This window comes from Aquarana catesbeiana, linkage group LG05 (assembly GCF_042186555.1).
Source record: "Aquarana catesbeiana isolate 2022-GZ linkage group LG05, ASM4218655v1, whole genome shotgun sequence".
NCBI classification, from domain to species: domain Eukaryota; kingdom Metazoa; phylum Chordata; class Amphibia; order Anura; family Ranidae; genus Aquarana; species Aquarana catesbeiana.
Genome location: NC_133328.1, coordinates 629,115,053 through 629,131,950, shown reverse-complemented (window position 1 = coordinate 629,131,950; position 16,898 = coordinate 629,115,053). Strand labels below are relative to the sequence as shown.

The window sequence follows — 16,898 nt, the reverse complement described above, 5'->3', positions numbered from 1 at the left end:
GAGAAAGTGTTACAGTGGAAAATTCCACCGGCTGGTAGAATGTGCCAGAGCGAGCGATATCATGAGTCACTGTTTTCCGGAGGACACAAAATTCAACGTGCCAAATCATAAAGTCAGAGGCAGCTTCAGGATCTAAAAATCGCAGGTGTCTGGGCGGAACCCGAGCACCGGAGGTGATCACTGAAGAATGAAATATTACGGAATGTTCTTCTTTAACATGCACTATGCGTGTCCTAATTCCCAGTTCATGGGAAAAAAAGAGGATAATCAAACCTGTGAAAACACCAGAATGTACCGACTTTGTTCCTTCTCTTATATGGCATCCACTTTTATGGCCCATTCACAATGAAGCTATCTATTGCAATGCGTCAACATGCAGTATGGCATGCATTGCATACTACTTTGATGCCGACACAGGCTTGAGCACCTCTAGAATAATCTCCTGATTTAGATTCACTTTCCCAAGAGCTTGTTCTGATTCCATTTGACATACTGTTAAAGCCCTGATGAAGTGGTATTTTCTGCCCCCCGAAACGTGTTGGCTGCCTTCTATTTTCTATTAGTGGAATCAGTCAACACGTTTGAACTCCTGAGAAGTTTGTTGAGTGTGCTTTCTTGCTTAAAGTGTAAGTAAACCCCCCCTATCGGTTTCAGCCAAGGAAGCTGCCATCTTTGCCTCTGTTTAAATCTACAACTGCCATGATGCTGCACATGTGATCAGTTATGACACCAGCCATTGGGTGGTTTGACAGTTTGGTTGAGAGCACAACCAATGGGAGTGTTACATTTCCAGCACGTGCCGGAAATGAAACTGTTTTATGGATGGGTTTACTTCCGCTTTAACTACATGTGGACTTTTAAAGTTGGGTGACTCCTACCTCTAGGGGAGACACCCCCCCACACTTTATGGAGAGCTGCCCAATCTAAGCCAGACAGAATCTACTATCCAAGGATCTGTCTTGGTTCTACTTTTTCCTTGTTACATAGTTACATAGTAGGTGAGGTTGAAAAAAGACACAAGTCCATCAAGTCCAACCTATGTGTGTGATTATGTGTCAGTATTACATTACATATCCCTGTATGTTGCGGTCATTCAGGTGATTATATAATAGTTTCTTGAAACTATCGATGCTCCCCGCTGAGACCACCGCCTGTGGAAGGGAATTCCACATCCTTGCCGCTCTTACAGTAAAGAACCCTCTACGTAGTTTATGGTTAAACCTCTTTTCTTCTAATTTTAATGAGTGGCCGCGAGTCTTGTTAAACCCCCTTCTGCGAAAAAGTTTTATCCCTATTGCGGGGTCACCAGTACGGTATTTGTATATTGAAATGATATCCCCTCTCAAGCGTCTCTTCTCCAGAGAGAATAAGTTCAGTGCTCGCAACCTTTCCTCATAACTAAGATCCTCCAGACCCTTTATTAGCTTTGTTGCCCTTCTTTGTACTCGCTCCATTTCCAGTACATCCTTCCTGAGGACTGGTGCCCAGAACTGGACGGCATACTCCAGGTGGGGCCGGACCAGAGTCTTGTAGAGCGGGAGAATTATCGTTTTATCTCTGGAGTTGATCCCCTTTTAATGCCAATATTCTGTTTGCTTTGTTAGCAGCAGCTTGGCATTGCTGAGCCTATCATCTACTAGGACCCCCAGGTCCTTTTCCATCCTAGATTCCCCCAGAGGTTCTCCCCCCAGTGTATAGATTGCATTCATATTTTTGCCACCCAAATGCATTATTTTACATTTTTCTACATTGAACCTCATTTGCCATGTAGTCGCCCACCCCATTAATTTGTTCAGATCAAGAGAAGTTATTGCCCTGCTTAGCTTAGTATTGTCCGCAAATACAGAGATTGGGAACTGTTTATCCCATCCTCCAGGTCGTTTATGAACAAATTAAATAGAGAACCCTGGGGGACCCCACTACCCACTCCTGACCACTCCGAGTACTCCCCATTTATCACCACCCTCTGAACTCGCCCTTGTAGCCAGTTTTCAATCCATGTACTCACCCTATGGTCCATGCCAACGCACCTTATTTTGTACAGTAAACGTTTATGGGGAACTGTGTCAAATGCTTTTGCAAAATCCAGATACACCACGTCTACGGGCCTTCCTTTATCTAGATGGCAACTCACCTCCTCATAGAAGGTTAATAGATTGGTTTGGCAAGAACGATTCTTCATGAATCCATGCTGATTACTGCTAATGATACCGTTCTGCTAATGCATTGCATTAAAGTGGTTTTAAACCTTAGATATGAAGAAAGCATATCCCTCTATAGTGTGTACTTGTCTCAATTAAGAGCACTAAGACCCCATACACACTATTAGATTTTCTGCAGATTTTTTGTCTTCAGATTTACCAAAATCATATAATATGAGTTTAAACCTTAAGAGTTTCAATTTCTATGCCATCAGGCAGGCCCCTGCACTACATGGTTATTTGTAAATCTGAAGACAAAAATCTGAAGAAAATCTAATAGTGTGTATGGGGTCTCAGTGTCATTTTGGTCTGCTGCTTCGTTCCTCTGCATGAATCACTTCTGACAAGTTTTCCTGACACCAAGAGAAAAATGGTGACAGGGGAGGGACCTCCAGCTGATTGACAGCCTCAGCTCTTTTCTTGTGTGCTGTGTGCAGGGGAGAGGGGGCGGAGCCAGGTCGGGGCTCTTGTGTCTGAATGGATACACGGAGCTCTGACTCGGCTCGGGTGCCCCCCTGTAGCAAGCTGCTGGCTGAGGGGGCACTCAAACGAGGGAGGGGCTAGGAGCAGCAGAGAGGGACCTGAGAAGATGAGGATCAGTGTCACTCTGTGCAAAATAAACTGCACAGAGGAGGCAATTATAACAAAAAGAGCCTTTACAATCACTTTAAAGCCGAGCTCCAGTTCCTAAACCATTTCTTTTTTTAAAGTTTCCCTGTGATTGTTACAACTTCTACTATAATATTTGCCTAATGTTAGTAATGTCTTTTTGCTTCTTTCTTAGAAATCAATAGAATATGACCTGTTTTCGAAAGCAAGCAGACACACCAATGCTGGGGGTTATTGTAACTTCTTTAGAGTGCATAGCGATACACTGCTATTGTGCAAACCTCTGGAAGTGTTGGGGCCCGCACTTGAGGCCCTCTATGATTTTTAATTGACCACCACTGGCCCAAGGTGTCACTATTTACAAGCGAACTGTTAACATACAACTGATGAAAAAAATACACATGACCCTTTTTTCCAAAAACGTAGCGTACACCTACGCGAGGTGCATGTTAGCCCGCATGGGGATGCATAGGTGTCCCCTCCCTATGCAGGCAGTCCCATTCATGTCAGCTGTGTGGATCCGGGTGCGTTTCCTTGAACGAGGCCTCAAAGCATTTTGGACCTTTGACTTGGCGATTCTGTTGTATTCTATTGTTTGAGTATAAACTACAATAACAGACTACATTGTATGCCATTTTTTAATTTTGCCCATAATTCTACGTCAACATTTAAGCACAAGCTTGCTTTAAAAGAAGACATTTATTGCAGGAAAAAACATTGCTTCTAATGTTTCTTGTCCCGATCGCTGCCAGTGCGCCCGTCGTCTGCTGTGCTCCGCCATGTTTGTAATGTCTTCATCCTCCTGAACACAGAGAATAGACGCGGCTCCGGTGACCTAAGGTGACATTCTATCATGCACACTGAGCCTCCGACATGCCGGTACACAGGATATCAACTGTCACTGTGAGCTCTATTATTACCTCGGCAGGCTGCTGAATCTCCTACCCGTATTTTCCACAAAACCTATTAACACAGAAATATTGTGAGCTGCCAGGAGAGAAGAAGATGGTGTAATACGCAATCATCTTTTGCTTTCTTGGCTGGAATGTTTTTATGGCCTTGAAAATCCAAATAACTTATTTTATTGATGGTGATAAAAATGATATTGGGGGAGGGGGTGTTTGGTGACAGCGTGCCCCATCGCTGATTACAGAGGGAGCTTGAAGGTGGAGACCAATGACCACGCTATGGGCTCCCTCTGTACACCAATGGATACCATCCAAATGGCAGGCATGGTTCACCTCTATGGATGAATGGGGATCTCATTGAGATGAGCGCAGGGTCAGGCATTAGGGGGTCAAAGTGCATTCCCATGCATCAGAAAAAGGAGCACTCATTGTTTTTCGGCATGGGTCCTAAGAAACAAAGCGGGGTTGAAAAGCAGGATATTTCAAGAATAAATTCCAGCCATTGGCACATTATACAGCGTTACATTGCTCCGGCTTGGACCAAAGTAACTATGGCTGATGCCCCTGGAAATCAATGTAGTAGACATAGCAGACACAGCTGTCAAGTCCAAAGCGGAGCGTACAAGCTGGACCAATGTAACCATCAAAGTCAGTCAGCCAATCAGGTGTTTTCCGGACACCAAGAGAAAAATGGTGACAGGGGAGGGACCTCCAGTTGATTGACAGCCTCAGCTCTCTTCTTGTGTGCTGTGTGCAGGGGAGAGGGGGCGGAGCCAGGTCGGGGCTCCGTGTATGAATGGATACACGGAGCTCTGACTCCGCTCTGTGCCCCCATAGAAAGCTGCTGGCTGAGGGGGCATTCGATAGGGGGGAGGGGACAGGAGCAGCAGAGGGACCCGAGAAGAGGAGGATCAGGGCTGCTCTGTGCAAAACCAACTGTACATAGGCAGTAAGTATGACATCAGTGTTGAGATAGTTTGACCGACAATTAATCATTCAACATTGTACCCAAATTATTTTTATATGATTTTCCTTAAAGCGGTTCTAAAGGTAGAAGGTTTTTTTATCTTAATGTGTTCTATGCATTAAGACAAAAAAACCTTCTGTGTGCAGCAGCCCGGCTCAGCCCCCCAAACACTTACCTGAGCCCCATCTAAATCCAGCAATGTTGCACGAGAGTCTCGGCTGTACAGGACTCTCCTTCATTGGCTGAGAAGGCATTGACCCTGCTGGATTGAATTTTAACCTTTTATCTACCTGGGGTTCCATTTCTATACCCTCGTAGCCTGGAGAGGTAATGCCACCAAAGAAGAGTCCTATTTCCACAATTCGTGCCGATACTTCTACACCACCATCTGACCAGCCCCTACCGCCATGAATGAGGAGAATGAATTCCTGCTCGATGGTGAAAGTCTCAGATAATTCCATGCTAACGCCTTCAGAATTGAAGGTTAATTGGAGATGCACACACGGATTACTTCGCTGTCAGCAATAATGAAATCTTAATAAACATTGCCGGCGAAGTGCTGGGAACTAATGGATTTTACCCGGGTGGTGAATATTTTAGAGTGTGAGGATTCTCTGTTCATTCTGCCATTTGCATTTCCCGGTAGAAGATTCACATCGGGCAATTAGGCGACCACAGAAAGAATGTGCTTTGACTTTTATAAAAATGTGGTGTTGAACGTTATCCAATCAGATTACAGGTGTCACAAACCGCAGCAGCTCATTTGTCGTTTTTTTTCAACATCAAGCCTAAACCCTCAATGCAAATTCCCGTTTGGCCCGCCCCGATCTATGGAGCTCTTTCTCCTCGTTTTGCAGCACAACAATTATGGTTTCCCTTTTTGAAGATCTCCACTGCTGTGCTTCACCCAAACTTCCAGTTGGGTGAAGCACAGCACTACGTAAAGGAATATGATCTGATTCGTTAAGGCTACATGTCCCATGATTCCTAGTGCACCAGGCCACGCTATGCATGTGTGCCCTAAGAACACCACCCAATTGGGCACAATAATAAGGACATGGGCATGCTGCACATGCACATTCTACACATAGCACCATAGTAAGGACACTGGCCACAGTGCAGCCTAAACACAGCATCTGAGTTGGCACACAATGATAATGGCTACGATGCACACCCCATGCACAGCATTCGAGCTTGCACAAAATAGGGACCCTGGCCACCATGAAAACTGTCAGTATGGCAAGTAAGCTTGCACATTAAGACCCTGGCCAAGATGTACATACGCACCCTAAAAATGGCATCTGAGTCGGCACACAATGACAACCCTAAGCACAGCGCCTGAGTGCGCACAATGAGCTTGCACATTAAGACCCTGGCCAAGATGCACATGCTCTCCCCAAGTGTGGCACCTGAGCAGGCACAGGATAAGGATCCTGGCCCCGATGAGCACCCTATGCACTGTACCTATGCGTGTACAAAATAGGGACCCCGCCTACCATGCATACCCTCAGCATGGCAACTGAGCTTGCACATTAAGGCCCTGGCCAAGATGTACATACGCACCCTAAGCATGGCACCTGAGCAGGCACACAATGATTCCAGCCACAATGCACAGCACTTGAGTGGGCACAATGATTAAGACCCGACCACACGGCATAAAAATGGTACCCAAGTGGGCACAATGATAAGGACCCAGGCCAGGCAGCACATGTGCACCTCAAGCAGAGAACCTGGGTAGGCACAATGATAAAGACTTGGCCACATTGCGCAACAGTACCAAAAGAAAATGGCACCTCAGTGGGCACGCAATAAGTACCCTGGCCAAGCTGCTCATTCGGGGGAAGTTGGACCAGGGTGAAACGCCCAGGGCCAGGCTTAGATGCCCAGGCCAGGACGAAGCCCCCACCCTATTAGTGAATGATCACTGATCATCGACACTTCAAACGCAGCTTGCGGCCCCCAGGTTCCTCCCAGGGCTGCGACACCCCAGGCACAGTACCCAAGCACCCACAGAATGATATGGGCTGGGAACACGCAGGTCAGGGTGGCTCATGGGAGACCCTAGAGGTCAGCGCAGCCATCCCTATAGGAGAAAAAGATGTACGCTGAACTTGCAAAAGCCAGTTATGCTGCAAATGCAGGCAGGCATGTAAAAGGACTAAAAACTAATATCAAAAAAGGTATTCTATGTGGTTTCTTTTGTTTTAGACAAAGAAGGAAAGTGGGCAGATCTTCTATGACCCTCATAATGCCGTCTCTGTAACTGGGTGAAATGGCTCAGATTGGGGCACAGTAACAGAATTATTTTTTTCCTGTTTTAGGCAGCTTGAGGAAGGGCGAGAACCTCTGAAGATTTTTTTCTTGCCGTCTCTGCTTCCCTATTGGTGAAATCTCCAACAAGAGAACAGAAGACAATAAACACCGAACAGTTACATAGTTACATAGTAGGTGAGGTTGAAAAAAGACACAAATCCATCAAGTCCAAACTATGTGTGTGATTATATGTCAGTATTACATTGTATATCCCTGTATGTTGTGGTCATTCAGGTGCTTATCGAATAGTTTCTTGAAACTATCACTGCTTCCCGCTGAGACCACCGTCTGTGGAAGTGAATTCCACATCCTTGCCGCTCTTACAGTAAAGAACCCTCTAAGTAGTTTAAGGTTAAACCTCTTTTCTTCTAATTTAAATGAGTGGTCACGAGTCTTGTTAAACTCCCATCCGTGAAAAAGTTTCCTCCCTATTGTGGGGTCACCAGTACAGTATTTGTATATTGAAATCATATCCTCTCAAGCGTCTCTTCTCCAGAGAGAATAAGTTCAGTGCTCGCAACCTTTCCTCATAACTAATATCCTCCAGACCCTTTATTAGCTTTGTTGCCCTTCTTTGTACTCGCTCCATTTCCAGTACATCCTTCCTGAGCACTGGTGCCCAGAACTGGACAGCATACTCCAGGTGCGGCCAGACCAGAGTCTTGTAGAGCGGGAGAATTATCATTTTATCTCTGGAGTTGATCCCCTTTTTAATGCCAATATTCTGCTTTGTTAGGCTCAGCAATGGCATGCAATGCCAAGCTGCTGCCATCATCTACTAGGACCCCAATGTTCTAACACAGTGGTCATAAACCCTGTCCTCAGGGCCCACTAACAGGCCAGGTTTTATGTATTACCTTGGGGAGATGTAGACTAGAATACGGCAATCACTGAGCAGCAAATAATATCACCTGTGATGTATTTCAGTTACCTTGCAAACCTGGCCTGTTAGTGGGCCCTGAGGACAGGGTTGATGACCACTGTTCTAACAGACATCCTTCAGGCTTCTTACTGTTCCCTGTAGGGATGTGGATTCGCAGCTTACATGGGGCTATGGTGCCCCATCCCATGTGAAAAGTGCCAATTGGCCCTGCTCAGTCACATGGAGAGTCACATGCTCATCCACTTACTTTTAAGTACTGAATTTTCCATTGGCTCCCAGTGCTAAATGGAGTGATGGATGGTTGAAGAAGTGATGGAGAAGCAAAGGTAAGTAAACGCTGCTGGGGAGGAGGGAATTAAAGCAAACCCTTGGCTTTGCCCTGCATGCTGAGGAAATGGGTTTACAAAAAAAAAAAGTTAAAAATCACAAAAAAAAAAAAAAAATTCCTACAATGTGAAGTACCGGAAGAAATGAGCGCACCTTGGCAATCATGTTAATGTTTCACTGCCACTCAAGGTTCAAGTATGTAACCTGTAACCCATTACTAAGAAGTATGTCATATTTAACTGCATTATCTTCCAACGCATCTCTGAATAATTCAATTCCTATTACAGTACATGTTACCCGGGAACAAAGCACTTCCAATATCTGCATTGGGCGGGTCTACCCGTACAGGAATGAGGACACAGGTGGCCTCCAAATCTAATTAGGTCACACTGGGTGCCAAAAGACTGGAAAGTAGATCAGCCCTTTGTTTAAAAAAAAAAAAATACACCACAATTAGTATTCTTTTCACTATGTAGGATAACATTTTGCTGGAAACTTGCACTGCGATTTAAGATCCAGGAAAGGACAATTAAAGGACTAAAAACCCCAAATACTCGCTAAGAGATTTAGAAGATCATGTACAGTAAAACCTTGGATTGCGAGCAAAATTAGTTCCGGAAACATGCTTGTAAGCCAAAGCACTTGTATATCAAAGCAAATTTTCCCATAAGAAATAATGGAAACTCAGATGATTTGTTCCAAAAACCATTTGTGTCAGTTTATAGTCCATAGAAAAAGATTCTAGCAATGTGACAGGTTGTGTAACCATAAAATGTCCATCCACAAATGGAAGACTCCACAAGGGGATTAGAAGCAAAATCCAGCAGGAGCTCCAGAGTATAAAAGAGAAGAGAGGCGCCTCTAAGACCCCTTTCACACTGGAGCATTTCGCAGGCGCTATAGCGTTAAAAACCGCCCTAAAACAGCTGCTCCATTCACTCCAGTGTGAAAGCCCGAGGGCTTTCACACTGGAGCGGTGCGCTGGCAGGGTGTCACAAAAAGTCCTGCCAGCAGCTTCTTTGGAGCGGTGAAGAAGCAGTGAACTCACCGCTGCGCCCCACTGAAATAAATGGGGCAGCGCTGCGATACCGGCTGCGTTTTGCCGGCGGATTTAACCCCTTTTCGGTCGGTAGCGTCCGAATAGCACCGCTAATACTACGGTAAAGCGGCGCTAAAAGTAGCGCCACTTTACCACTGACGCCGGTGGTGGGACAGTGTGAAAGGGGTCTAAGTGTAGTAATATGGTTACATTTAACGAAGGTACAACATTTAGCAACTCACATGGTTGATGATTAAAAGAGGTACATCTAAGTATGCAGGCATCCGGGGTAAAGCTGTCCACATAGACCGTCCTCTGCACAGCCGGCTCTCACCGCTGTCAGTCTGCAATCCTGACCGGGAAGACTACCCTGCAGTAGAGCGATCTGAAAGCGAGACTTAAAGCGCTGGTTGATCGCAGTGTAGAAGGGACGACGTCGATAGCGGTGCAAAGGACGGTTTATGTGGACAGATTTACCCCGGATCCCTGCATACTTAGATGTGTCTGTTTTAATCATCAACCATGTGAGTTACTAAATGTTGGACCTTCATTAAATGTAACCGTATTACTACACTTAGAGGTGCCTCTCTTCTCTTTTATACTCAGTTGTGATATGATGCTACTTGTATATCAAGACATCGCTTGTATATCAAGTCAAAATTTATTAAAAAAATGTTAGCTTGTTTTGCAAAACGCTCTCAAGCCAAGATACTGTCAATACAAGGTATATATATATATATATATATATATATATATATATATATATATATATATATATATATATATATATATATATATATATATATATATATATATATATATAAATATAAATGACCCCCCAAAACCTGATGTTTATAGCATTAGATAGGCCAGGGGTAGGCAACCTCGGCCCTCCAGCTATTTTAAAACTACAAGTCCCATGAGACATTGCAAGACCCAGACATTCACAGGCATGACTCCTAGAGGCAGAGGCATGATGGGATTTGTAGTTTCACCACAGCTGGGATGACCAAGGTTGCCTACCCATGAGATTAGGTGAAACCGTTTGTTTTATGCTTTCATTTCTGCAGATGCAGATTCTAAGCCACTACCCCGCCTCCTTACATAGGTTAGGGTACAACACCAGGAAACCTAAAAACGATCCCTTGCAGTGGTGCTGCGCCCAGCACTGTAATGCCACGTATACACGATCGGACTTTCCGCCAACAAAACCGTTTTGTTTTTTTTTTTGAAGGAGGTTGGCTCAAACTTGTCTTGCATACACAAACGGTCACACAAATGTTGGCCAAAAATTCAGAACGTGGGAACGCGGTGACGTATAAGACGTACAGCGAGCCGAGAAAAAGGAAGTTCAATAGCCAGTGGGCTATTGAACTCTTCTGCTTGATTCCGAGCATGCGTGAACTTTTGTGCAACGGACTTGAGTACACAGAATCAGACTTTCCAGAAAATGTTCGATGGAGCATACACAAGGGGAATATCACTACTCCAGGTAGGTTAAGCACTGTTTGTAGTGTGAAACGCGTAAGCTTTTTTGACCATTCTGCTGTGGCATGTATCTTTGATAATATTCTTTGAATAAAAGGCAAAAACTTTTCCAGGAGTGCGGCTGTCCAGAACTTTTTCCTGTGTTGAATGGAGTATACACACGGTCGGACTTTCCGACAACAAGCTCACATCGAACATTTCTCGTCGGAAAGTCCGACCGTGTGTACGCGGCATAAGAGTTAACTGCTCACTTACGGTGGCCATACACTAGATGAAAAATCTAGTTCGAAAATCTGGACAGTTCATTCGTTTATCGTCCAGTTAAAGTGGATGTAAACCTGAAAAAAAAAATTCTTTTTTATGTCATAATGTAGAGTATAAGATTTCCTATCATTTGAGCCCAGTCTTGCCACAAAGAGTTAATCCATCTCTGAGCAATCCTCTTCTATTGTCCAGTGAGATAAATCTTGACAAACAGAGAAAAACTTTGTCAAATCCTCCCCCTTGCTGTGAGTGACAGGTGATTTACATATCTCGTGCACTAGCCTAAGACATGCATTATTTTTTAATTCTCATCCCCACTCCTTTCTTCAGCAGCTCTGCCATGATTGGCTGTTCCACACCTCAGCATGATTGGGCATGCTGAAGTCATGTGGTGACTTTCCTGTCTTTTCACTGGATGTTAGAGATCATAGCAGAAGTTCAGTGTAAGAAATACACAGGAGAAAATGCATATGGACAAGGGGAGTGTAGAGGTGGGCGGGGAGTCTACTGACATCACGACTCCACCCACCGATCTCCAGACAACAGACCCCGCCCACAGAATCTGCAGTTTTTTGGGTCTCATAACAGACAGAGGGGAGACATTTGACAGGTAAAGATACATGCAGGAGGCTCATGTATATCCTTATAGATAACCCCTATGGCAGTAGTTTAGAAAGGATGACATTGGGTTTACATCCACTTTAAAGGGCACAAAATCGAAAATCGCTTGTGATGTTTTTGAGCCCAAAAATTTGAAGGAAAAGTTTTGAAAACTTCAGCCAAACAGATGATAAATTTTAAGGTTGATGTGTTATTCTCGCCCGAACAGTTTGCACTGGGTTTATGTAACAAAACAAACGAAAAATGAATTTTCTGTCAGTTGAACGATTTAAAAACGATCAAACGTCGGTCCTTACATGATGGCAAAATCGTTTGCTCTCACAACCATGTGTTAGTTTTTTTTGAAAACTCGCTTAAAACGCACTTTTCACTTTGACTTACCTGATCCACCGCTCCCCCCACGCTGCGGAGGTGGACTGTCCCTCTGCATCATCGTATCCAATGCAGAGCTATGTCAGAGCATGGGGGAAGAGTGAAGGATTAGGTCATTAGATCTTCTTTTCTATGCCCCCCCAGACCTAAACAAGCAAATAAGCCTGGCGGAGCCCCACTGCGAGGAATCGTTTTGAACAACTTTGCAGTAAATGAACTATTTTCCAAAGTCGCATTAAATTTCTGTAAAGTGAATCAGTGCTTATAAATTGAAATACTCCAAATTTTCTCAAGTGTATGTTAAATAAAATTGATCAAATTGCACATTATAAACAGTCCACTCTTATTGCTAGTAGATCTCCACTGTGAAAACACCACACAATGCACCCGGGAATGGTGATGAGAGAAGAGATCTGCCTTCCACCTCCACATACACTGCCGCTTACCGACTCCTGTTGATCTCTTATTATAGTAGATCACAAGCACTTCTGGCTTATTACCCAGCCCAGGCCTTTTGATTCAGACTGCCAGGATTCCAGCATCTTCACAGGGGATATAGCCCTAAAAGGCGTGCATTGCCGGATGTTTCCCATGAAAAATTAATAGAGGCTTCCATAGCGTAAAACCGTTGGATATTTTATTTAATTTAAAATAGGTAAAAATATTGCACTTGCATGTATTAAAAGCAAAGCATGCAGTAAGCAACACCGAGCCGGCCGGCTCTACATTGCAGCCTGTGGTTCCAGGACTTGCGTGTATCACGGTGACTTCAGCACGTCGCTCCTCCCTACGGGTTTCGTCACACCCGACATCGTCCCGGGGCAGGAGTGACGCGCTGATTCACCGATCTATATACATCCATCTGTCAGAAAGCCACACCTCGTTCTGGGCTGTGGATGACACTAATCCGAATCCATCATTCTAAAAAAGGGCAAATGCCCACAGAATACAGGACTAGTTTAAACAAAACAAACATAACCTAAATGGGAATATAAATAGATTACACCCCAGTGTATGTATGAGACTATTTCTGCAAAAAATTGTGCCAACAAATTGAAAGCACAGGAAGCTATGCAACTCGACCAAAGGGATCATAAAGGGAATAAATCAACTTCAGGGGGTCACCTACTCCCGAAATATGACGGCCCTTAATGGTGAAGGAAATTAGTTCAATCTCACAGATTCCGGTCAAGATTTATTCCATACACCCAGGAAGGATGGGGACACCCATGATTACAATACAGCGGCCCCTAGTGGTAAAACATTGTTATTTAACTATATGTGTCATTTATGTACCTATGCAAAAGATATCATATTCCTTTGCACCCCCTCCAGCACCAGGGACAGTACTTACTATGACCGAATAATGTCCCGTGCGTGTTGGGCTGCTATATTTCTGTATAGGAAAAAAAGTTTGGGTGCCGCTCCAGGTTTCAATGCCCAGGTCTGGTAACTTACACTGAAGGGTGCTGATTTGGGAAGAGCCTGTCCACGGCTCGATACACACAGTAGGAGAGGAGAAAACCCCTGATCGACACACATCAGCAAAACCCGACAATCATAGGAGTAAAAGCAGCCTCAGCCCAGCTCCATCCAGGCCACACCCCCCGCCCACACATTTCGCCCCCAAGGGCTTAGTCAGAGCTCACAGGAGGGGTGAAATGCGTCGGTCCTTGGCCTGGACGGGGCTGGACTGAGACTGCTCTTCTTCCTAGGATTGTCAGGGTTTTTCTGGTGTGTGGCAATCAGGGGTTTTCCCCTCTCCTACTGTGCTGCCGTGTTTAGTTCAAATCTGAAATCCTCTGCCCCCAGAGATACCCCCACAGTTGTGCTCTTCCAATGCCGTCAGGGTTAATATAAGTGACTGCAAGTGTGAGGGGCATTTGTCAAGTGCCGACTATACCTATCCTTTCCTCCTCCTATTGGCTCCCACAATGGAAAGTGCTCCATGAATGGTGGATGGCAGATGAATGAATGGTCAATCTCTTCTAATCACTGAATGCTTTTTATTGCGGGAACAGATAGTACGGCTTCTATAAATGGAGTCTGGGGGGGTGACATGGCGGGCATAGCGAGCACTTGAGTGCCTATAATAGGTGCAGCCGCTCAATGCAATCCAGAAGGAAAGATCTCCTCTGCCGGGGTATTCAGGGCATAGAAATGCAGATTTCAAACCAAGAGTCACGGGACACACTTCACTCATGGTACGTACCGTCTCTGGTGCTGTTTTCAGGAAAAAAATATTCACTGAATTTCAGATTTAACGGTCTATTCTCAAGTAAGAATAAACTCTTTGGAATGTAAAGCCGGCCATAATGGGGCAATTTTCTTTCCTGCAACCAGGGTGGATATAAATCAATAATTTGTTTTTTTTTCAAATAAAAAAAACGATTTTTGTTTTTTTTTTTTTTTTATTTGTATCAAATTTTTATTTTAATAAAATGCTTTTGGAGTACAAATCAAAAGAAAAAAAAGATAGTTTTCTATTTAAGAGACATTAATAATTTAGTTTATTCAGCATGAAATGGAGCTTAGTTACAGTATATAGCAGGAGGCTGTAAATTCTGCGATATTTACATTTTTGGTGAACTCCTTCAATCCAAGCTCTGCAAGCTAAGATAACATGCACTGCATTGATGCATTCACACAATGGGGTAGATTTACTAAAACTGGAGCACTCAGAATCTGGTGCAACTGTGCATGGTAGCCAATCAGCTTCTAACCTCAGCTTGTTAAGAAGCTGATGGTTTCCATGCAGAAGCGAGTCTGATTTTGCACTCTCCGGCTCTAGTATACAAACCCCAATGTCACAGTAACCATTAGAAAAACCAAAAGTTCAGGAATATTCCTTTATCCCATTGTTTTGCAAATCTATGTACACTACAAACTGTATGATTAAATTGGTTCTGATATTGCCGTTTTACTAACCTGAAAGCTTATTACTCTAAATAGGAAACCTTCATTTTGTTTGCAAATATTAAAGATTCTAACTACCAGCAAGAATGAGTCCTTACATTTAAAGAGCACCTGTCATTTCAGATCCATCATGGCAGCCCCTGTTAGCAGGGCATCCACTCACCTTGTTGTGTCACTGCCGCATCACCAGCCGTCCCATTAAAGTGATTGGGACGGTCGGTGAGTCAACAGCGGGTCAGGGGAGGAGTCAACAGCGGGTCAGGGGAGGAGTCAACAGCGGGACAGAGATGACAGTTGCTCCTTGAAAATTATGATTTAAATCAAGTCTTTTTATGAGTGATTTAAATCAGGATTTTAAAAAAAAAAAAATCGACCCTGCCTGCAACCCAAAAAAAAAAAAAAAAAAAAAAAAAAAAAAAAAAAAAAAAATCGCTTGATTCTACCATGAACACAGTCAGTGTTGATGGGTGAATCTCTTCTGCGGAGCCATTGTGTTCTCCTGTCGGGAGGGTGCAGGGAGACATCCTGGCCGGGAGAACACACCGTGATTCTTTCTAGAGCAGGGGGTCTCAAACTGGCGGCCCTCCAGCTGTTGCGAAACTACAAGTCCCATGAGGCATTGCAAGGCTGACAGTTACAAGCATGACTCCCACAGGCAGAGACATGATGGGACCTGTAGTCTTGCGACAGCTGGAGGGCCGCCAGTTTGAGACCCCTGAAGGCTATAGCCATGAAAAATCCAAATGGCTGGTTGTACCCAAGTTGATTGCTCAGCCTGCCCATGCACGATTTGAATCTCGGCCGGTCCCTGCTGAACCAGTGGAGATTTGACTCATGTATTGGGCAGGCTGACTGAACCCAAGCTGAGCAATCAACTTGGGTACAACCAGCCTGTTGGATTTTTCATGCGATTTATGCCAGCAATTTGAACCATCTATGGCCAGCTTTAGTGACAACCCCACAATGAAGGAATCCAGTCATTTACTTCTAATAATCTTTATACTGATGGCTTTGTAATCTATACAATGGCAAGAGATAGAGATAATATATATATATATATATACACACATACATATATATATATATATATATATATATATACACACACATACATACACACACACACATATATATATATATATATATATATATATATATATATATATATATATATATATATATATATACACACACACACACACACACACACACACACACATATACACACACACACACACACACACATACATACACATACATAAACACACGCATTGAAACGTATTGACTCTCCGTGTTAGCGATCGCCAATTGCAGTTTCCCCATTTAGTGGGGCTGACCACTGTTTTTAACCAACTGACTCACAAACAAGCACAGGTTATGAAAGACGGGACTTTTTTTTTTTTTTTCTCCCTTTTAAAAAAAAAAAAAAAAAACAAAAAAAAACAAAAAACGTACCAATTGCAACAGAACCGGCGTCACCAACGCGGTCTCCATGGCGTAGCAAAACTCGCGACCAAACATCACGGCCCCGTTCATGACCCAGAGACGGATAGGGATGCGGTCGATGGAGCTCTCGCTGATAGTCTCATCCCTGCTTTCAGTCTCTTTGGTCTCCTCTTTCTTCAGCTTGGTCAAAGGCAGGTCCCGAACTTGCATAGATTCCGAGTCGGCATTCTGAGGGGCCATCTTCACCACAAAAATATATATATATGTATATATTCTTAGATTCTATATAAATATTAATACTATATCTCTTCAAAGATAAATAAAGACTTCTTTTTTGTTCAGCTTTCTTCACGTTCCTCATGCAATTAATACTTATATTCCACTGCATTCAAGTAGGTGTTTTGCCGCAACGACATTGTCAATACACTTGCGCGAGAGAGAACGGTATTTGGTACGGATTCAAACATATGGCTTAATGGTTTACTGTGAATTAGAGTTAAAAATCCATAATTGCCATTCAGTTAATACCAGTTTCATACTTTCT

At 43.8% G+C, this 16,898-nt stretch overlaps 1 protein-coding gene across 1 annotated transcript in view; it reads right to left on the bottom strand.

The window, feature by feature from the left end:
* SLC45A4 (solute carrier family 45 member 4) overlaps window positions 1-16,636 on the bottom strand; it is an 86,998-nt gene extending 70,362 nt beyond the window's left edge. Inside the window, exons 1-2 of the mRNA XM_073632303.1 lie at window positions 16,364-16,636; window position 15,283 (exon numbers count right to left, since the gene is read on the bottom strand). Of these exons, the coding sequence (XP_073488404.1) occupies window position 15,283; window positions 16,364-16,594 (232 nt within the window). The 5' untranslated portion in view covers window positions 16,595-16,636. The remainder of the gene's footprint in view (window positions 1-15,282; window positions 15,284-16,363) is intronic.
* Window positions 16,637-16,898: the final 262 nt, after the last annotated feature.